Source organism: Mus caroli, unplaced genomic scaffold (assembly GCF_978045245.1).
Source record: "Mus caroli unplaced genomic scaffold, Mus_caroli_1 scaffold_11, whole genome shotgun sequence".
Classification (NCBI taxonomy): domain Eukaryota; kingdom Metazoa; phylum Chordata; class Mammalia; order Rodentia; family Muridae; genus Mus; species Mus caroli.
In genome coordinates, this window is record NW_028227266.1 from 53943721 (window position 1) to 53968310 (window position 24590).

At 37.9% G+C, this 24590-nt stretch overlaps 1 protein-coding gene across 3 annotated transcripts in view; it reads right to left on the minus strand.

Annotated features, from left to right (window-relative positions):
- Scaper (S-phase cyclin A associated protein in the ER) overlaps nt 1-24590 on the minus strand; it is a 365479-nt gene that overhangs the window by 308903 nt on the left and 31986 nt on the right. For all 3 annotated transcript variants that reach the window (XM_021171564.3, XM_029481364.2, XM_085844651.1), the window contains exons 7-8: nt 8292-8392; nt 5190-5306 (exon numbers count right to left, since the gene is read on the minus strand). In XM_021171564.3, the coding sequence (XP_021027223.2) occupies nt 5190-5306; nt 8292-8392 (218 nt within the window). The remainder of the gene's footprint in view (nt 1-5189; nt 5307-8291; nt 8393-24590) is intronic.

Below are 24590 nucleotides of genomic sequence, written 5' to 3' on the forward strand. Positions count from 1 at the left end.
GACAGACAAATAGACCAATGGAATAGAATTGAAGACCCAGAAATGAACCCACACACCTACGGTCACTTGATCTTCGACAAGGGAGCTAAAAACATCCAGTGGAAGAAAGACAGCATTTTCAACAAATGGTGCTGGCACAACTGGTTGTTAACACGTAGAAGAATGCGAATCGATCCATTCCTATCTCCTTGTACTAAGGTCAAGTCTAAGTGGATCAAGGAACTTCACATAAAACCAGATACACTGAAACTTATAGAGGAGAAAGTGGGGAAAAGCCTTGAAGATATGGGCACAGGGGAAAAATTCTTGAATAGAACAGCAATGGCTTGTGCTGTAAGATCGAGAATTGACAAGTGGGACCTCATGAAACTGCAAAGCTTCTGCAAGGCAAAAGACACCATCAATAAGACAAAAAAAACCACCAACAGATTGGGAAAGGATCTTTACCTATCCTAAATCAGATAAGGGTCTAATATCCAATATATATAAGGAACTCAAGAAGGTGGACTCCAGAAAGTCAAATAACCCCATTAAAAAATGGGGCTCAGAATTGAACAAAGAATTCTCACCTGAAGAATACCAAATGGCAGAGAAGCACCTGAAAAAATGTTCAACATCCTTAATCATCAGGGAAATGCAAATCAAAACAACCCTGAGATTCCACCTCACACCAGTCAGAATGGCTAAGATCAAAAATTTAGGTGACAGCAGATGCTGGCGGGGATGTGGAGAAAGAGGAACACTCCTCCATTGTTGGTGGGATTGCAAGCTTGTACAACCACTCTGGAAATCAGTCTGGCGGTTCCTCAGAAAATTGGACATAGTACTACCGGAGGATCCAGCAATACCTCTTCTGGGCATATATCCAGAAGATGTCCCAACCGGTAAGAAGGACACATGCTCCACTATGTTCATAGCAGCCCTATTTATAATAGCCAGAAGCTGGAAAGAACCCAGATGTCCCTCAACAGAGGAATGGATACAGAAATTATGGTACATTTACACAATGGAGTACTACTCAGCTTTTAAAAAGAATGAATTTATGAAATTCCTAGCCAAATGGATGGACCTGGAGGGCATCATCTTGAGTGAGGTAACACAATCACAAAGGAACTCACACAATATGTATTCACTGATAAGTGGATATTAGCCCAAAACTTAGGATACCCAAGATATAAGATACAATTTGCTAAACGCATGAAACTCAAGAAGAATGAAGACCAAAATGTGGACACTGTGCCCCTTCTTAGAATTGGGAACAAAACACCCAGGGAAGGAGTTACAGAGACAAAGTTCTGAGCTGTGATGAAAGGATGGACCATCTACAGACTGCCGTATCCAGGGATCCATCCCATAATCAGCTTCTAAACGCTGACACCATTGCATACACTAGCAAGATTTTGCTGAAAGGACCCAAAGATAGCTGTCTCTTGTAAGACTATGCAGGGGCCTAGCAAACACAGGAGTGGATGCTCACAGTCAGCTATTGGATGTATCACAGGGCGCCCAATGGAGAAGCTAGAGAAAGTACCCAAGGAGCTAAAGGGATCTGCAACCCTATAGTTGGAACAACATGATGAACTAACCAGTACCCTGGAGCTCTTGTCTCTAGCTGCATATGTATCGAAAGATGGCCTAGTCGGCCATCACTGGAAAGAGAGGCCCACTGGACTTGCAAACTTTATATGCCCCAATATAGGGGAATGCCAGGGCCAAAAGAATGGGAATGGGAGGGTAGGGAATTGGGGGGCGGTATGGGGGACTTTTGGGATAGCATTGGAAATGTAATTGAGGAAAATATGTAATAAAAAAAAACAGTGAAAAAAAAAAAAAGATTAAAAAAAAAAAAAAAAGAAGACATGGAACAAGGGGAAGACTCCTCCATTGCTGGTGTGAATGCAATCTTGTACAGCCACATTGAAAATCAATATGGTGGTTTCTCAAAAAATTGGGAATTGATCTACCTCAAAACCTAGCTATAAACACCTGGACATATACACAAAAGATGTTCCATTCTACCTCAAAATTCAACTATGTTTATGGAAGCTTTATTCATAATAGCCAGAAACTGGAAACAATCCAGATGTCCCTCAACTGAGGAGTGGATAAAAAAAAATATGTGGTTCATTTACACAATGGAGTATTATCCAGCTGTTAAAAAATAGTAATATCATGAAATTTACAGACAAATAGATGGAACTAAAAAAAATCATCCTGAATGAGGTAACCCAGACCCAGAAAGACAAACATTGTATATTCTCACTTGTAACTGTATAATTATTAAATATTAATTATAAAGTAAAGGATAATCATACTACTATCTACAGACTCAGAGAGGCTAAGTAAAGAGGAGACTCAAGGGGGAATGCACAAGTCTCCCAGGGAAGAGGAAATAGAATGGATATTTTGGGTGGACTGGGAGCAGGTAGGGACAGAAACAGGAAGGATCGGGTTGAGGAAGGATAAAGGGAAAGAGTACTAGGAGAGTCAATTGGAATTGGAACGGGGAGCAATTCAGAAATTTCCAATGAAAATTCCCAGGACTCTATTAGGGTAATGCAAGCTAAGACTCCTAGTAATGGGGAATACAGAGACTGAACTGGTCATCTATGTACAGGTAAGAGAATGGGACACCAACCCAACCACAAAACTTTGAAACTACAGTTTGTCCTGCCAGCAAGATGAGCGGGGGTAAAGGTGGCACACAAATTTTGTGTATGGCCAACCAATGACTGGTCCAGCTTGAGACCTATGTCACAAGAAAGAGCCTACCCCTGTCACTGCCTGGACAACCAGAAACGAGAGGCTGGATGCTCCAAAGACCTAAGATAGAACCAAACATGACAGCCAAAACCAAAAATAGTAAATGAAGTGATTCCTAATGACATTCTTCTGTACTCATAGTCAAGAGCTTGGCATGATCACAGAGAGGCTCCACTCAGCAAGTGATGGAAACAGATGTAGAGACCCATAGCCAAACATTAGGAAAAACTCAGTGAATCAGGCAGAGACAGAGGAAGGAATGTAGGAGGCAGAAGTGTCAAGGACTCCACAAGAAAAGCTACAGAATCAACAAACCTAAACTCATAGGACCTTACAAAAACTGAACTGGCAACCAAGGAGCCTGCAAAGGTCTGACGTAGGCCCTCTGCATATGTTACAGTTGTGTAACCCAGTCTCCTAATAGTGGGAGCAAGGGCTGTCTCTGACTCTGCCTAAATTTGGGAACTGTTTCCTCAAACCAGGTTTCCCTGAACAGCTTTACTATGAGGAGAAGTACCTAGTCCTATTGCAACTTGATATGCCATGTTTGGTTGCTATCCATGAGAGGTCTGCTCTTTTCTAAAAAGAAATGGCAAGTGGATGGGGTAGGTGAGGTGTTGCTTGAGAGGGGTAGGAGGTGAAGAGGGAGGGGAGGGGAAATTGCAGTTGGGATATAATATGAGAATACATTTATTTAAAAAAAAATAGTACCATGTAAAGAATATCAGTAAGAAGAAATAAACATATAAAAGAACTACACAGATGGTCTTGAATTGAACAATATTCTAACTGAAATTTTAAAAAAATTTATAAGGAATACTCTAAATCAAATTTGAGCTATAAGAGCAAGCATCAACAACTTCAAAGAAATACGAACTGAGATGCTCTGAGTTAACTTCTGCTGTCAATATGATACAGCTTAGAGCAACTGAGGTTCTCGACCTGTAGGTAGCAACTCTTTTAGGAATCAAATAACCCTTTCACGGGGGTAGTTCAGACCATCAGAAAATGCAACAGATATGATTCATAACTGTAGCAAAATTAGTTATGAAGTAGCAAAAATAATTTTATGTTTGGGGACCCCTACAACATGAAGAACTTTATTAAATGACTACAGCATTGGGAAGGTGGAGAAGCACTGCTTTCATGTATTGGCAGCACAGATAGTCCTAGCACTAGGAATGCTAGACTAGAGTAAAGCTTCAAGTTGACCCTCAGCTTTATTTCTCTATGTTCAGTGGCATAAATATGTAAATAGCAAAAGGGTCTTCTACTCACCTTGGGGAGGGTACCCAATGAACACAGTAAGGTGATTCCTAATGACACACAGGTACAATCACATCAGTGCACCACTCAACCCTCATCAGAGAGGCTGCTTCTTCAAGGAGATGGTAAGTAATATAGAGATCCACATCTAGACAATGTACAGTGACTCTGGTGCCATCAACCCTAAATAGGATGACTTCACTAAACCCCTGCCCTCAAAGCTCAGACATCTATGCAGAAAAGGAAGTGGACAGTTGTAAGAGCCTGAGGTATGGGGTAACTTCAAGGAAACAGCATTTTCCAACACAACAGGATGGATGCATATATAAACTCCCAGATGGTGACAACATGAACTGTACAAGTTCAAGCCAGACAAAATCCCAACATGACAGAAGGGAAGTGGGCACAAACCACCACTTCTAGGCAAGAAATTATTTTCAACTGATAACTTCTGAGAGAGGGAAAAGGTTTTCCTTTAGTGCAGTGTTACTAGGTATATTAACCATACTGCAGGGCAGGACTTAATCTTAGGCATAATCGGCCAACATAAATTGACTCCCATGTTGTAGGTTTTTTTGTTTGTGTGAGTTTACATATGTGTGTGGTTTTTCTGTTTGTTTTGGTTTTAAGAAGCTATATGGTGGGGGATGGAGAATCTAGGAAGAACTGAGGGAAGGGAAAGAATTTTATTAAAATTTGCTGCATGAAATTCTCAACTAAATAATACAATAACAATTCAGAAAAAAAATTAAATTAAAAAAAAATCCCATGCTGGAATTTGGCAGGCTTGATATTCTTCAGGTCTTGTGTAGGTAACCACAACAGCTACACATTCATGAATGCAATAGCACTGTCATGTCCTGAAGGGAAGAATTTTACAGCATTTCTCCGAATCCTCTTAGAGTCTTCTCTGCCCTTTCTTCTATGATAGTTCCTGACCCTTGATGGTAGAGGACACTGATACAGATGTTCCATTTAGAATTCAGTACACACAGTCAATTGTTCCTTTGTGTTTGTGCATGTGTGTGTTGAGTTCTGAACAGAAATTGGCGAGTACTTCCCAGAAATGATAGATGGTTTTTCGTATATAAAGTTGACACCTATGAATATTTTTCTTGTGAAATACTAGTTTTATAATATTATGAGCATTTTATTCTCACCCAAAGTTTAAGCTTCTTCTTGCAGTTGATGTTACATTCATTCTATCTGTTGATGGGCTTTGAATCACATGACGTCCTGGAGACATCTTCTTTACTTCCCATGCCAGTGAGGTTGGTCTGACAATTTAGAACATATAGTAGATGACTTTAACAGAAGAAGGAGAAACAAACTAATCGTTGCTTTTGATTGTTAATGAGTAAAAATATGGTCAAATCCTAACTTCTGCATGCAATCTTGCATACCAGAAAGGTACCACACTAACAAGCAAGCAATCTTTGATGGTTAATGGTACAGAATTTTCTACACAAAGAAACAACTGCCACTATTTCCCTCAAAAAGATCATGGGGTTACAGAAGACATGAGACACACTGCTTGTTTGCAACAGGATACATTATGCAGGTCTGGCTGTCCAGGAACTTGCTATGTTGATCAGGCTGGCCTGGAACTCAAGAGATCCTCCTGCCTCTAACTCTTGAGTACTGAAATTAAAACAGCATCACCATAACCAACTGAGATAAACCTGTTAAAATCTACAAGCTTCTCCATATGCCCAAAAAGGTAAATTAAAACAATACTACTAATTAAGGTTAATCTGTCTGATTTTCCAGATAACTAGGTTTATGGAAAAAAATCAAAACAGTGAGGGTTAAAAGATGAGCACATAAGAATACATGAAATTTCTTTCTCTACCTCTTTCTTAATCACCATAGAGTAGAAACACAAAGACACCATTGTTCTTCACTGGAGAAGCTATGTGGATTAAATGGCCTTCTCGTCCTCTTTATTCTCTGTCCCACAATCAGCTGACAAGATACATATTCTATGAAAATATTTTTAAGCAACAGCCTGTATTCAAAGCCCATCATTCCAGTCAGTCTCTCTATAGCTTACTTTCCATGTAATATAGTCATTAGATATTTTAACCCCTCACTAAAAGCACAAAACCAAAACAAAACCATATGAATCTGATTATTGAGAGAAAACAAAAAACTTCAGACAAAATGGTATTCAAAAACCCAAAATTTTGAGTAAGTTATAACCAAATCACCTTTCTAAAAGAAGTTATAGCCCTACCAGAGGAAGGAGTCTATTCCCATCAACTTTGCCAACGTTTGTTATCTTTTATTAAAAAAAAAAAATCAGCAAAATGGTTACATGGTCTTTGTTTTCTGTTTTTAATTGTGTAATTTTTTAAGTATAACTAGTAAGAATAACATGTTATTACCATTTGAATTTTTTCTTTGGAAGTTTACATATTGGTATGCTTGGCTCACTGTTTCTATTAAAATTTGTGTCATTTTCCAAATGATTTAAGAAAGTATATTGCTGCTATTATCATGATTATCATGACATATGGCTATAGATGCATTATTAGTGCTGTTATAAGAAAGTTTTATATTTTAAATTTACATGTAAGCTTATTCTTGTTAAATCTAGTAAGCCAAAATATTATTTGGTAATTTCTAATATTATCTCAAAGCCTTTATTAAAATTTAGCTATATAAATGCTTATCGGTATTTTAATAAATTATATATATATACATACATATATATATTTTCAATCCTAATCTTTAAACCCCAAGTCAAGCATGACTTGAAGAAATTGCTAATAAAGACTAATACCATGGACAGAAAATTTAAGGTTGTTTTCCATATGTCGGAGCTCTTCTTGAGACAAAGAGAAGACATGATGGTAACTAGTTAATGTAAATGCCAATGTGTATGCTTGGCATGGTGGTGCACACCTTTAATCTCAGCACTGGAGAAACAAAAACAGGTAGATCTAATTTGAGGCCAGCCTGGTATACAAAGCAAGTTCCAGGACAACAAGGGTTCTTACATGGAGAAATTCTGTCTCAAGAAAACAAAAGATGCACTGAGTGTTGAGAAAATGACTCAGTGGGTAAAATGACTGTCACACAAACGTGAAGACCTAAATCTGGATCCCCAGTATCCCTGTGAAAGCCTAATACAGTGGTGTGCATCCATAATCCCAGACCAGAAGGAACAGAGACAGGCAGATTTCTGGTGGTTTCTGGCAAGCCACTCTAGCTAAGCCTGATAAGCTCCAGGTTCAATGAGAGACCTTTCTCAAAAAATATGGTAGAAAATGATAAAGTAAGACACCCAATACCAACTTTTAACCTCTGTATATACACATAGAAATTCACATGCACAAATACTTGCATGCACTCAAACAACACACACACAAACATACACACACGAAATATTGGGACTTGAACATAACTCATATTCTGTCCTGTCCAACTGGTAATTTACTGCAGTAGGCTAAGAAAGCTGCTGAATGATACAATAAACAGTATCACAATAATTTTGAACAGCTTATAAACAATAATGGTAAGAGTTTTGATACACATTTCTCTCCTTTCATTTCCTACCTTGTCACCAGTAATTTTTAAGGAATTTATGTAGATAGAATGTCCATTTTATTTTAATTTGACTTAAAGAATGTCTCAAGTATTCTCATGTGCTTAAAGTACCTTTAGTCTATAAAATGAAATATAATAACCTGAAGTGATATGAAGGGAATACTAAATAGTTTACTATAGTATAATAATTAGCATATAATTAGGCCTTCTATATTTCTAAAATTGTAACAAATAAAATATTGATGTAGTATTCTAGTAGCAAGCAAACGTATCTAGAGAAACTAAAAACCAATCAATTTCCTCACTGCCTACCATGTTGAGAAACTATACCTTCCCAGAGACTGTATTTACTTTAAGTATTCCCTACACGTACATAACTGTTTGATCTGTTGTCTTTGTCTTCAAGGTCAATGTTCCACCCTTCAAAAGCCATATCATCCATATACAGCATTATGTATAAGTTCCATTTTGTTATACTATTAGATAACAAAATTTATGTGTCAAATGTAGCAATTTAATTTCTGTACTAAATAATATGACTTGCACTAGCAAGGGCATTAATAATAAATATTTGTTACTGAACCAAATGAGAAATATTAGATTCTCACAGGTTTCAAATCAACCTGGTATGAAATCCACTATCTACTGTCAATTTCAAAGCCTGCTATGAAACTAAGGTTACTCCCAATATAAACACCAGAGTTCATTACCTGCTTTGAGCATCTGTCTTCTCTAACTTTTCCTGAAGTTGAATCCAGTCAATCAATGCTTTGAAATCTCTCACATAGTAATCCAGCATCATTAACACCTCCTAAGTTAAATAACAAAACATTAACTACTATTATGTGAAAAAAATCTGTGGGGGGGAAAAAGAACTTTAGGAAAAATTATCAAAGCAAAGAGCTTTCACGTTAATACTTTTTTACATTTACTTTACACTCATTAAAGAAGATACATAGCCTACTGATCTATTTTTGGTTCTTTTGGATTTGTTGCTTGTTTTTCATTCTGTTGGTAAGATAATGTAACATAATTTGAATCCAGAGCTTAAATATCAAGAAATGACACTAATACATCTTTTCAAGGTCTTATTAACTAGCAATCACTTAATTCTTTATTGTGCAGTTTTTATAAAGAAAAGTACATAAATAATACATGTAAAGTGTTAAAAGAAAAAAGTTATGTGACCAACACCAAACACACACGCATATAAGTCACTGCAAAGACCTTACAACCATTACACATGACAAAGAATACAATACTAATCTGACAGTTTCTTGGTTTATCCTCCAGAGCCCCACCTCAGCCTCCCTCCTGGTAACCAGTGCTTCTAGTAGAACACTGAATACAAGTGACCAGAGGAGCCATAACTTTCTGATTCCTTAGAGAGAAAAGCTTTCAGCTTTATACCATTAAATATGACTTTTGTTCGGATTTCTTACACATACCCATTATTAGATTGAGGAACTTTCCTTCTGTCCTTCCACCTCCATCTTTACATGAGTTCCAGGAAATCAAACTTGGGTTGCCAGGCTTGGGCAGCAAGTACCAACACCTTCTGAGCCAACTTACCAGCCCTGTCCTTTAATTCTAAAAAGTTCCTATTACATATAACTCAGTCTCTATCCCATACATATTGTTTTTAATAATTCACATTTTTATTTCTAATTTCTACCACAATATCTTCTTTAACAAATAAATTATTCTGAAATGTTCTCCTGAGTTATCTATTTTCTGTGTCAAGCCCCATATAACTGCTTAGTTCTTAAGAATCTTTCACTACTCTAAAGCTTTCTGAAAATTTACTACAATTCAGCTAGACTCTTATCTTCAGTGGGAGCACTGGCTTTAATTACACATTCTATCTGTCTAGAAAATTTTATTTAAATAGACCTGCTATTAGAAATTTTAAAACACACACATACACACAAGCAACTCAAGTCTTTACAAAGAAAGTAATATTAGTCAAATGCACATTTGTACATAAAGAAAGTTACAATATCTCAAAGAATTAAAAGCAAAAAGAAATTCTTATAAATAGAGTTGGTTTTTTAAATTAAAAATATCAACATTTTATTCTATAAAGTATACTTATGTGTTCTTTTCAAAAGATTATTATTTTTTTATTTATTATGATGGATGTATGGGTGTTTTGCCTGCATGCATGTCTGTGCATCACGGTGTGAATGGTACCCACAGAGGATAGAAGAGAACATTGGAATACATGGAACTGTAGTTATTAGCCCCCATAGAGATTTTGGGAATTGAACTCAGGTCCTCTGGAAGAGCAGCCAGTACTCTTAATCACTGAGCCATCTCTCCAGCCTCTTCCTATGTGCTATTTTGTATTAAAACAAAGTGACATATGAGGAAGAATTAAATTATTGTTATTATAAGGACTACTATAAACTAGAATATTGTTATGTGAAGTAAAAGTGTTCATAAGCATATATTACAAGCTCTAACAACTAAGAACACTACATTCACAACAACCCAGAGTAACCTAAAAGGCATTATGCTGAGCAAAATCAGCTACAGGAAAGGAGAAAGCAGCATATTGTGTAGAGGAAAACTAGCACAATACACAGAAACAGAATTAAGGTTACCATGGACAAGAAGCAGAGCGGACATGGGTAGACTATAGGACAAAAGATTTCGTGTGTGTGTGTGTGTGTGTGTGTTCTACTGTAAAGCATGAAGAGTATAAGCTAAAAGTACTGCATTATATACTAAAAATTAAATAGATTTTGATGTTATTACTACAAATACACACAAAATAAACAATAAGGTGATGACTATTAATTGGCTTATCTATAAAAATCGTTTCATAATAAGTAGCAAAACATAAGTATATAACTTAAATGTATTCATGACAAATACAAGTATACATAAATAAATAAATAAATAAATAAATAAATAAATAATACTATTTCAGCTAGATCCAAAAACTATGGGATATTTATAGATACAAATCCAATAAAATACATAAAGACCTATAAGGAAAGTAACAGAATGTGAATTTAAAAAGTTTAAAAAGGGGGATGGAGCTTTTCTAGTTTTGTGAACAAGGAAGAATTAATAGTCTTAAGATGTCAGTTCTTAAAAATTGGGGCAGAGACTGAAGGAATGACCATCCAGAGACTGCCCCACCTGCGGATCAATCCCATATACAACCATCAAACCTAGATACTATTGCGGATACCAACAAGTGCTTGCTGACAGGAGCCTGATACAGCTGTCCCCTGAGAGGCTCTGCCAGTGCCTGATAAATACAGAAGTGGGTGCTCACAGCCATCCATTGGACTGAGCACAGAGAACCTAATGAAAGAGCTAGAGAAAGTGCCCAAGGAGCTGAAGGAGTTTGCAGCCCCATAGGAGGAACAATATGAACTAACCAGTACCCCCAGAGCTCCCTGGGACTAAACCACCAATCAAAGAAAACACATGGTGGGACTCATGGCTCTAGTTGCATATGTAGCAGAGAATGGTCTAGTCGGTCATCAGTGGGAGAAGAGGCCCTTGGTCCGGTGAAGGTTCTATGCCCCAGTATAGGGGAAGGCCAGGGCCAGGAAGTGGGTGTGGGTGGGGTGGGGAGTAGGGGAAGGGGGGAGGGGAGAAAGGATAGGGGATTTTCAGAGGGGAAACTAGGAAAGGGATAACATTTGAAATATAAATAAAGAAAATATTAAAAAAAAAAAGATGTCGGTTCTTAACACTGACCCCACTTCTGAAAGATGCGATCCTAAATATAATATTCCCGAGGAATTAAAATGCCAAATGTGGAAATCCTAAAACCCAAACCCTTGGAAAATTATAACTCTCAATTTTAAAAGATTATGCAAATAAGGGGGCAGGGAATAAGTAGAACTCTGAGGAAGAGATAGCCCATGTGATATATTAACAACAGCAACAAAAACAAAGTTTAAAATGCACAGTTGTCTGTGTACAGCACTCCTTGCAACTGATGATACTCTAGGAACACTTAATTAGTTAAGCTACACTTGCCCAAAGAAACAGGGGCTTTATCACTGGTTCAAAAATAACACATGTGCACAGAGGCAAATCCAATGTTGTGTTGGTACTATTCCATGACCAGTATTGTTTCTACAGAACAATGTACTTAAAAGTATCCAAAACAACTCTGAACCATGCCATAGAAGATGAGTAAATTTAGTAGAAATTGCTTTTGTCAGTATATATCTCAGGAGAATCTCAAAAAGAATAACAGTGTGCAGAAAAAAATGCAAACATTCTGTCTGAGGAGAGTCATGTCCCTTACCCCAAATGAAGCTCTTCATAATAGAGGACTTCAAAATATGGTTAGTGATCTTGGAAAACAGCCAGTTCTTATGAACTACCTGTAGATAAATCACCAATTATCTATCTCTGTTAAACCTTTTCATATATCAAAACTTGATTTTCTGCTTTTTTTTCTTTTCATTTTTTAAGAATTTTGTCTACTAGTGAAAAATCAGAATTATTAGAAATAACTTACTATGTTGTATAGATTACCAGGGCAGGAAGTATATGCTTCTGAACTGTCCTCTAACTTATGCTGTGAGCCTAAAAGTGTTAGACTCTAAACTAGAGGTTCTCAACCTTCTTAATGCTCCGACCCTTTAATACAGATCTTCATGTTGTGGCGACCCCTAACAATAAAATTCCTTCATTGCTACATAATAACTGTAATTTTGTTATTTTATGAGTTATAATGTAAATATCTGAGATGCAGGATATTTGATATAAGAGCCCCAAAGGGATAATGACTCACAAGTTGAGAACCATTGTTCTGAATCTTATCACTATATCAATATACAAGCTTCATCAAAGAAGCCTTTCTTTACAGCAAAGGAAGACCATCTCAAAAAAACAAAAACAAAACCAAAAACCAAAAAAATCAAAAACCAAAAACCATACCTGGCCCAGTGCAGAGGTCACTAGATCACTGAGAGGACAGCCTCAAGAGATACATCTATATCATAGCTACTGCATCTATGGCTGAAGGAACATAGGAGGCAGAAAGACTGTAGGAGCCAGAATGCTAGGAATTATGCTGTCTAACAGTCTCTCTTAGAAACTGATGTATTAACTGGAACAAAGGCAGTAACAATGGGCATGTTAACATAGTAGTAGTTCCAGCACCCCTAGACAAGGGGCTATAGGCAACAAAAGACTGTTGGAGAAGGAGAGTTATCCTCTCCCCCAGGGATTAGTCCCTTGATTGGTTGTCTAATGCAGAGTGGTCAGCCCTAAAACCATACACACACACACACACACACACACACACACACACACACACACACGCCCAACTATATATACACTCACACACAAGTAACAATAATAAAGAAAAGGAAGCTATCAACTCAAGACAGGGCATCACAGAAGGGGCTGGAGGGAGGAAAGTGAGGAAGAAAGTGATGTAATTGTATTTCAATTAAAAAACGTTTTAAATAGGAGAGAACCGATCAAAAAAAAAAAAAAAAAGAAACTCCTGACTCAAAAATAGTTATCTTTTTAAATTAGTTAGTACTTAAAAGTTTACCATCATTTCTTATGTGCTTGGTACAAAGGTAAATGAGACAGGAGGCAAGATGATGTAACCACAGAAATTGCAGCTTTAGTTTAGCAGTGTCTCCTGGTTGGGCAAGAAGACAGAATTGAGGAAAGCAAAACAAAAACAAAACAAAAACAACAACAACAAAAAACCTTACTACTGCATCTCCTACTGATCAAAATCTCCCTTTGTACTTCCAAAGACAAATACTAAATTCACTGAATAGGATGGAAACATTTTAAAGTCAACTTAGCGTGGATGAATATACCATCTATGCTCTCTGACCACATTACATTATTACACTCTAGGTTTCCTCTTTTATGTTTGTATGTATGTGCACATGCATGTGTGGGTATACAAATACATGTATACATATAAATACAAATTAAGTATGTTGCTAACCTAGAAAAACACCCCCCTCAACCCCCCCCCAAAAAAAACCAAAAACAAAAACCAAAAAAACAAAAGCTAACCTAGAAGCTCACTGTTTCAGCTAGGATAACTAACCAGTAACCTTTCAGGTGATGCCTCTCTTTGCCTATCAATACTGGGGTTACAACTATGCCTAGCCATGCCCAGGTGCTAGGGATTCAAATTTAGTCCCTCCTGCTTGAAAAGAAAGCACTCTGTGGTGATTTGAATAAGAATACTTCCCCCAGCCCCCCACCCCCAAGCTAACATATTTGAATGTTTCTTTCTCAATTGGTGGACTGTTTGGGAAGGACTAGGAGGTACAGCTTTGGAGGAAGTGTAGGTGGGAGTGGGCTTTGCAGTTTCAAAAGTCCATAATAGGCCCAGTCTGTCTGTCTCTGTCTCTGCCTCTCTTTGTCTCTATCTCTGCCCCCCCTACTCCCATCCCTCCCTCCCTCCCTCCCTCCCTCCCTCCCTCCCTCCCTCTCTCCCTCCCTCCCCTTGTCTGTCTCCTCTTTGTGGAGATCTCATGAAAGTTCTATGCTACTGCTCTAGCACCATGCCTGCCTATCTGCTGCCATGACAATCATGGATAGACTTAATATATAAACAAGTTCCCAATTAGTGATTTATTTTATAGGTTGCCTCAGTCATGGTGTATCTTCACAGCAATAGAACAGTAACCAAGACATGCTCTTACCCACTAAGCCATCTCCCCAGCTCACTCCATCTTATGTTTTGATGCAGGATCTCTCACTGGGGCTAGAGCTCACTGACTGGCTACATGGGCCGGCCAGCAGGAACCAGGGGCCCTCTTGCCTCTGCTTCCCAGCACTGGGATTACAAATGCATGCTGCCAAGTCTGGCTTTCTATATGGATGCTGGCAATGGTAACTTGGGTCCCTGGGTTTGCACACTTACTCTCTCAGCCATCTCCCCAGGCCCTAGTTTTCTTCTTTAGGTAACCCACACTTACATTACTTTGACAATATATTCTATACATCTCACAAAACTAATCTTTTGCAATAAGTTCATTATGCATCTAAATCTAAAATTTTACTTTGTATAAGAAATGAATGTAAAGCATAGGTCACTAACTATACCCCATTCCCCTGTAAAGAAGCTAATAAAGTATAACTAAATATGTAAATATTGTTTCACCAGCCAAAGCTGTCATTTAAATACATAAGACAAAGAAATGTAAATTATATCCATTTTATTATCCTACAACATTCTCCCTATAAGAAATGTCAGTCACAAAGCTCTAGAGATGGCTCACCAGGTAAGAGTAATTACTGTTCTTCAGAGGACTAGAATTCAGCTATCAACACCCACATGGCAGCTCATAACCATTTGTAACTCCAGTTCCAAGAAACCCAAGGCCTCTCTGGCCTTTATCAGCACCAGACATGCATATGTTGCACAATGTACATGCAAACAAACATACAGGAACATAAAAACGTTTTTAAAAATCTTTTTAAAATCACCAGTCTGTGTTTACTATAAAGACTTTTCAATAGGCTCGGGCAGTATTTAAAAATGCAAGATTTTTTCCATATCTAAGTTTAAATTAACTTTGTAGAATCCATAGCACATATCTTAAAAGTATGCATAAAGATACATTTCATAAAACAGACCCAGTATTAATATATTTGTCAAATTATTTACAAATGAAATAAAGTGCCACCCTGAATAGCCATAAAAGGTATATTCTAGTCTACAAGACTTATGAACAGAGAAGTATTGTTTATTTCCTTTCAAAGATAGGAAGTACTTGGTGCCAAATTACTGGTAATGAAAAGTCTTCTACAATCAGGAAAGGGGCAAATTAAAAGAGTTAGTTGGCTTCCTTCTTTCAATTCTACTAATATAACTCAAATTGTCTAATTAGATTCATTCTACTTAAAACTACCTACATTAAGGCACAGAAAGATTTAATTTTGCATGATTTATTTTGGAAAATTTCAACTGATTTCCCTTTTGCTTGAAAAAAAAAAAAGTCCATGACAAGACCATAGCAGCAATATTTCTGATACTAGTTGGCAGAGAGAAAAGTACATTTGATGGTTAGACAGCATATTTTAAGGAATGTTTAGCTCAATGTTATCAAAAATGATCAGAATGGTAGCATGCCGCTGTAACCTGAGTCATGTTTGCAAATGAGTGAATACAAACAGACTAGAGGAGCTGCCAGAGCAGCCTCGCAGTCACTGATGCACATCTTTCTCCCTGAAGCTATGAAGGCCATTTTGTCAAGCAAGATGAAACAGAACAAAAGTGGCTCTGAAAGCAATGTTACAGGCATTCAGATAACTACATACAGAAATACAGCTAAAATTACCAATTAGTTTACCAATTGGCTGCGACGGATTCGATTGGTTCATAATTAATTTGAGTTACTGGCACAGAAAGCAGGACGGTTGACGCCATCCTTTGTCCTCCAGACACACAATACTGGTGCACAGGCCCCTGGGTCCAGAACATCAATATAGCCCTCCACCTGAGCTATAGGAATGAGCACAGCGGGTGTCAGTGCTGATGAAGAGGTAAAAACATTCATCACAAGAAATCAGTGCCAAAAGAGAACTTTCTAGAGAGGTGCTTCAGCAAGATAAGCATAAAGATTTTTTAATTTATTTTTGGTTTTGTTTGTTTTTCGAGACAGGGTTTCTCTGTCTGCCCTGGAATTCAATTTGTAGACCAGGCTGCCCTCCAAGTCTAAAGGATCCATCTGCCACTGCCTCCCCATACTGGGATTAAAGGTGTGTGCCAACCATCACCTGGCTGATGAGCATGAGGTTTAAGCTGCACTGCTGTGTAACACCTCCTTAGTTTCAGAAAGGCTAATACTAAAACCATAGCTCAAAAAGGAAATCAGCAAAAAGCAAAATGACAGGTAAATAATTTTAGTTTTCAAAACTATCTCATAACCATGCTCTTTCAAATATTTTTTCTTAATTTTCAATATAACAACCTAGAATGACATATAAGCCTATTTATTTATCAAACTCCTGAGGAGAAAAAAAACAAACAAACAAGAAATAAAAACCTGCTAATGGAAGCCATTATCCCATAATTTCATCACTACCAGCACTTCTGTGAGCAAACTAAAGCTGCAGCTGTCTAGGTAAAAACACAGAAATATTTTATTGTAATTGCCAACCACTCTTAAACTTAGCAGCAAGTTGTCTTCCCAGATGTTTTTCTTACTGCATTCCCCACTGCTGTGGTGTTGCCAATTTAAAGTGTGCCCCTAATGTAGAATGAATGATCACCAGGGTGGCAGTAAGAAAGGTGCTCAAACTTTAAAAAAAAGGGTCTTAGTAGATGGTCTTTACACCAAATAAGTCGTGTCCTCAGAGGATGTGGATTCCAGTCTCTCTAGGTTCTAGTTCTGAGATGAGATTCCTTACACACTTATACACACACACACACACACACACACACACACACACACACACACACACAAGCTGCTGCCATGATGAGAGACACAGACATGTGATACAAAAGGTTATACAACAGAACTGAACTGATTCCAAATCTTTACAACTGTGAGTTAAGTTGCCCTTTTTCTCTATAAATATTTCTCATCTATGGTATTTCATTATAGTAACAAAAACGGAATACACCTATTAAGAAAGTGTTAAGACCTGCTGCCCATGAAAATGAAATAAAGGTCAACCAGCACACCCAAACTCAAATTCACCAATGTTTACCTATAATGATTGCTTAGGGCATTTATTTTGCCTGAAATAGTTTCCCAAATAACAAATATTTCACCTAAGTAAGTTTATATAAAAGATGAAACATCCTCAGACCTCATGTTGACTAACTGTTCACCTAAAAATTAAAGTTAAATACGGTTATTGATTTTTATCCAAAGTCATACAAATAGGAAAGTCTATTTTCCTTTCAGGAAATAACAGATTTCACATACACAAAATTTCCTGTGAACAACAACCAGAAATGACCACTCTTACAAACATTACCAAATATAATAACAAATATTAATACATGTTGAAAACTCATAAATACCATGTAAGTAAGTATTTTCTATTTAAAACTACTTAACATATTAATATGTCACATTTTCTAAGTTACTACAAGAAAAGTGTTTTTCAGAAAGACCTTTCCCTTCATTGCAGTACAGTGCATGAAAAAGCAGAAATTATTCTGTCAGATAAATACTGACTTTCCCCAAAAGGCAAATCTGAACTTGAGTAATGCTGGGAATGATGGGATTATTAGAATTATACTCTAGAGTAGAGTAGAGTAGTTCTTGAGAAACAAGAACTGCTTTCTATTCAGAACAATTTGAAGTAACAAAAAAAATCTGAACCTTTAACCAAAAAAGTGTAGCAAAAGATCATATCCATAGAAACAATATAAACATGGAAAACATGGCTATTCTTCTTTAGCAAAGCCTGCACATAAATAAAAAAAAAAAAACCTGTAGTGTTTGAATCAATATGGGTTGAAGGTAATTTAGGAGTAATTTAATTGGAGTTACACTTTCTTCAGGTTCTATAAGCAGCATCAAGAATAAATGTTTATGGAATAAATAAATGTTGAGTCAGGGAGGGTGGCACACACCTTAATAACTGCACTCAGAAAACAGAGACAGGTGGACCCTATGAGAAAGGCCAGCCTGGCTATATGGCAAATTTCAGGACAGCCAGGGCAACTGGGGGTTAGTGATACTGTCAAAAAAATAAATAAATAATATTAAAAATAAATAATATTGGAAATAAATGTTAGAATACTCAATAGATAGTTACTGAGTAGACAGATATCCATTTCAGTTCTAGTCCTCGGGCCTGCTGCTGACTCACTATTAATTTCAGAGCTGCTAATAATTTTATAGTACATAGGAGTGCTGGAGACTATGATCTAGAAGATGACATTAACATGTTATTATTTATTATATTTCACATTCTGTCCCATTTTTGTATTACCAATCATATCATTTTTTCCTGAAAAATCTAAGCTGCCACATTTATCCAGCATTGTTTTACATTTATTTATTGAGCATATGCTATGGGGAGGTCAGAGGACAACTTGTAAGAGTTCGCTCACTCCTCCTGATGGGTGCTGTTAGGCTGAAAACAGGCCCCCAAAATAGCAGTGCTGCTAATAATGTCCTAAATGACAGCCTGAGCTCATCTCAGGCTGGACACTGACTGGGTAAACAGAGCGCTTGCTACCTGAACTCAGCATTCCTCAGAAATCTTGTGAGGCAGATTTCTGTTTTTCAGGGAAAGTCATTACTTCCTTTATCTGCCCCCAAAGCTAAATTCCTCTGGCAAAGAAGAACATCTAGTTCCTGACTAACTCAGGAAGCCTGTAACAGATCAAATTCCCATGCTAGTTCCAAGGTTCTTCAGGCTCACATGCCTTTCTCCCACTGCAACCTGTCTCTTTAAAATTGGCAAGGCTTTTTGTTGTCCTGTGCTGTGAATAGAGCTAATCTAATTGCTCTACACTGATATTAGATAAAACTCCAAGGTTATTTTTTTTAACTCTATAGCCATCAAAAAGAGCTCTTTTGAGACAAATAAGCACAGTTGTATAGGACCTGAAGGTCTTCAAGATCCTTTCTCATCTATGTCAGACCCCAAGATTTAACTGGAATAGACACCCAGATCTACAACCTATTTTCAGGTCATAATCATCTTTAAGACCTCTACAAAATAATTTTGTAATACATACATGAGTTCAGCAGCCCCAAGTTAAGAATTCCTACTCTACAAACACTCAAGTGACAGCACATGCTGGTAGGAATGTGGAGCAAGGGGAACACTCCTCCATTGCTGGTGGGAGTGCAAACTTGTACAACCTCTCTGGAAATCAATCTGGTGGTTTCTCAGAAAATTTGCAATAGTTCTACCTGAAGATCCAGCTATACAACTCTTGGGCATATACCCAAAAGATGTTCCACCATACCACAAGGACACATGCTCTACTGTGTTCATAGCAGCTTTATTCATAATAGCCAGAAACTGAAAGCAACCCAAATGCCCCTCAACTGAAGAATAGATATAAAAATGCAGTTCATTTACACAATGGAATACTATTCATCTATTAAAAACAAGGGCATCATGAATTTTGAAGGCAAATGGATGGAACTAAAAAATAACATCATGAGTGAAGTAACCCAAACTCAAAAGGGTGTGCATGGCATACTCATAAGTGGATATTAGCCATAAAGTACAGGATAACCACACTACACTCCACAGACCCAAAGAAGCTAAACAAGTAAGTCCCAAGTGAGCATGCTTAAATCTTACTTAGAAGAGGAACTAAAATAGTTATAGGAGGCAGATGGAGGGAGGGAATGAAGTGGGAGAAAGGATGAAGAGGGGGATGGAGGAGCAGGGCTCAGGATCAAGTGTGGAGAGAGAAAGGAGAGCGAGCCAAAGGGCCAGGAGAATGAATGGAAATCAGTAGCTGGCAATCATGGAAGGGTAGGGGGCATCTCAAGGACTTGCTAGAAACCTGGGATGGGAGAGGCTCTCAGGAGTCTATGGAAATGACTTTAGCTAAGACTCCTAGCAATGGGGATGAAACCTAAAGCCACCTCCTGTAACCAGGCAGAATCCCCAGTGGAGGAATAAGGACACCAATCTACCCACAAAACTTTCCACCCAAAGTTTGTCCTGTCTACAAGAAATGCAGGGACAAAGATGGAGCAGAGACTAAGGGAATGGTCAACCAAGACCCAACCCATGGGCAATCACTAATCTCTGACTCTATAAATGATACTCTGTTATGCTTGCTCATAGTATAACTGTCCTCTGAGAGGCTCTACCCAGCAGCTGACTGAAACACATGCAGAGACCCACAGCCAAACATTGGACAGAGCTCAGAGAGTCTTATGGAAGAGTTGAGAACCCCCTGAGGAGATAAAAACACCAGAGTAAGACCAACAGAGTCAACTAACCTGGACCCTTGGAGGGTCTCAGAGACTGAACATGAGACTGAACATGAACATCATGACAATACATGAGCTGGACCTTGGGTCTCCGCACATATGTAGCAGTGTTGCAGCTCAGTCTTCATGTAGGGGAACAACAGGGATCTGTCTTCTAAAGTTGTTGCTTGTTTGTGGATCTCATTTCCCTAATTGGGCTGCCTTGTCTGGCCTCAGCGGGAGAGGATGTGCCTAGCCCTGAAGAGAACTGATATGCCAGGGTGAAGGAATACCCAGGGCAGGGGAGCCTTATCCTCTCAGAGGAGAAGGGGACAGAAGAAGGAGAGAGGGACTGTGTAAAAGGGGACTGAGAAAGGGAGCAGTGATTGGCACATAAGATAGATAGATAGATAGATAGATAGATAGATAGATAGATAGATAGATAGATAGGTAAGGGGGGAAGAATTCCTACTCTGGCACCTGAGTTTAAAAAAAAAAATCTTATTAAAGTTTTCTCCAATACTGATATCTATTATTCCCTACATCTGCTTTCAGAAACCTCTCACTGCCTTAAATGCATATACATTTTGAAAAAGTTATACTTTAACATCAGTTAGTTTTCTATTGCTCTGATAAAACACCATGATCAACTTATAGGGAAGGAGTTTATTTGGGGGTTAAGGTCCAGAGGTTAGAATTCATAATGGCAGAGCAGAGTTACCAGGCAGCAGGAAGCTGCAGCAGTGGTTGGGAGTTCACATCTCAAACCACAAACAGGAAATACACAATACACTCAAAAATTTAAAAAAATCAAAGTTTACCCCCAGTGACAGTTAATATTAAGAGTTATTAAATAGTGTGTATGTCCATCATTTTTTGCTTTTGTTGTTTGCTATTACATCTCTATTGATTCAGTGTTCTGGAATTGTTTTTGTTCCTTATTCCTTCTTAGCCTTGTTTAACCATCTCTTCCCTACCTAAGTATTCTTCCTGGATTCCTCTGTAGAACTAGTTTAAGTTTAGATCTGTTGTTATCAACATAAAGTGTTTCTTTCTACTTCGAGAACATCAAAGAGTTTTGATGGGCACAGAAATCTGTACTGGCATCTGTGGACTTTCAGAACTTACAGAACACTGGTCTAAATCTTTCTGGCTTTCATTATCTCCATTGAAAAACTAGTGTTTGAGTTACCTGACTCAGGATGATATTTTCTAGTTCCATCCATTTGCCGGCAAAACTCGGGATATCCTCGTTCTTAATAGCTGAGTAGTATTCCACTGTGTAAATGAACCACATTTTCTGTGTCTATTCTTCTGTTGTGAGACATCTAGGTTGTTTCCAGCTTCTGGCTATCACAAATAAGGCCGGCATAAACATAGTGGAACATGTGCCCCTGTGGTAAAAATGTGTAGCCCAGGCTGGCCTCGAACTCGTGATCCTTCCTGCCTCTGCCTCCTTCAGCAAATCCTACCAGTGTGTGCGTGTTTCAAGAGCAGAATCACAGCCAGTCTGAGGAGCCTGAGTGACATACACAGGCTTTCAAAGGAGAAGAAGGTGAAGGAGGACAAGCCTGCAGACCTCAGAATATCTCTGGACAACTGAAAAAAAAAAGCAGGTCTTATGGGAAGATGCTTTTAAAGAGTGGTTTCACGAACCTGAAAAAAGAATGATGGTAGAATGGAGCAGCACACACACTGGACAAAGGAGCATGTCCTTGCCAGGTAGGGACAGTCTTCAGGATGCTGGGAAGATTGAGCCATCACCAAGGCATCTCATTCTGACATTTCCCACTAAGCTAACACAAGTGCTCGACATGCAGGCCCAGCCTGTGGCATGGAGCTCCCAAATGCCTGCAAGCACAATGGTTGTGCCCAAGAAGCCAGTGAGGCAGCTGACACCAAAGGCAGGGTAGTATGCAGTGGCCTGGAGCTCAAGCAGGTCCTGCCCCTAGACACGATGCCCAACTGCATAATCACTCTGAGCAATAAGATGTCTTAGATGAAGGCAAATGGTTCATTTTCTGGATTTGGTCTCCTCAAGACTTCTGTGGTCCATGCTGCCACTAGAGGCCATACTGATGTCTGTAGTCTTTGCTGCCACTACCAGAGACCACATTGATCTCCATGATCAATGCTACCAATGGAAACCATGTGAAGTATAAAGTCTGTGCTGCTGCTGGCTGCTATGGGCAAGCAAGCTTCTTTTGCAATGGTATTAATGACTGTAGACGCAGAACTGAGAGTGAGACGTGGAAAGCTTCTGTGACAATCCCCCCCCCTCAAAAAAAAGAAGCAACAATCTAGGTAGACTTCATTATAAATGTGATAAAAAGACGCTGAAGTGTAGCTCTTCACAGTTGATGGCCAATGAGGGTAAGGAGTGGACATGGGACAGGACACAGTTTTCTTTAAGAGGCTGGCCACTGGGATTTTAATAATTTTAACCATGATCTAAAGAGTATAGGGGCAATAAAAATTGAACTTTTTTTTTTTGGAGGGGGTGGTACAAAGGTGGAAAGGTGGACCTGGGAGGAATAGAAAGTGTGAGTAAGGTTCATTGTATGTAATTCCCAAATAATTAATAAAAATATCCTGTAGGGGAAAGAAAAAGAACAGCATTTATTATCAGTCTTTGAAAGTGACCTCATCTTTCTCTCCTGCAGCTTTTAATATACTTTTTAATGTGCTTCATATCAGTGCTTTGGCTTTGCTAGATGTGCAATTTTTTTTGTTTACTTGTTGACTTTTTCTGGTCCCATCTGTTTGGTGTTCTCTATAACTCTTGAAATTTGACAGGCATCTTTTGGATTAAGGGACATGTTATTACATGTTATTATATTGAAATATTTTCTGTACCTTTGACCTGAGTCTCTTGGTCTCCAAAGACTATTTTTTTTTTTTTTTTTTTTGGTTTTTCGATAGAGGGTTTCTCTGTGTAGCCCTGGCTGTCCTGGAACTCACTCTGTAGACCAGGCTGGCCTCGAACTCAGAAATCCACCTGCCTCTGCCTCCCGAATGCTGGGATTAAAGGCGTGCACCACCACCGCCCGGCTTCCAAAGTCTATTATTGACAGTCTTGGGTTTTTAATAGTGTCCCAGAATTCATTCATGTTCTATTTCTGGATTTCTCTGGATTTCATGTTTTCTTTGATTAATCTAATATTTCTCATTGGTCTTTATGATTTGTTTTTCTCTCTTCTACTTTATACAGTATGTTGGTGAGACTTTTCTCTGAATTTCTGGTTGAATTGCTGAAATTTTTATCTCTTTTTTTTGCTTCCTGTCTATTTAATTTTTCTGTTTATTTCATTTTTGATATTGTTTCTATTAAATTTCATTTAATATCTTGAATTTTTTTCTCTATTGCATTCAGCAATGTAACCAGATACAAAATTAACACATAAAAATCTGTAGTCTTCCTATATAAATGACAAACATACTGAGAAAGAAATCAAGAAAACACCGTGGCCACTCAAAATAATAATAAAATACATTGAAATAAGTTTAACAAAGGAAGTAGAAGATTATCTAATGAGAGCTTCAGACAGTTTTTTTTTAATGAAGGCAAAAAAGATTTAAAGACACCCCCGTGTTTATATTCTAGACTGGTAGTATTAAAACAGTGAAAATGGCATTCAGAATGGCAAACCAAAAACCTATCAACACAATACCCATCAAAATTCCAGCACAAGTCTTCATAGACATTAAAAAAAAACAACAACAACCTTAAAACTTCATGTGGAAATACAAATGACCCAAGAGAGTCAAGATAATCATAAACAATAAAAAGCCGCTGGAGATATCATCAATCCCATATTTTAACTTCAGAACGATATTAACAACAGCAACAACAACAACAATAACAACAAAACAAACAAACATGTTACTGACATAAACCAGACATGCTGATCAATGGACTAGAAATGAAAGCATAAATATAAGCCCACACTCTCAGCTGCCTGATTTTTTTTTTTTTTAAAGAGGCCAATGATACATATTGGGGGTAGGGGAGGATAGCATTTTCAACAAATCTGCTTGTCAAGCTGGAAACCTATATGTACAAGAATGGAATAGATCCTTTTTTTCTAACCCTGTACAAAATTCAACCCAAACAGATCCAAGACCTCAACATAA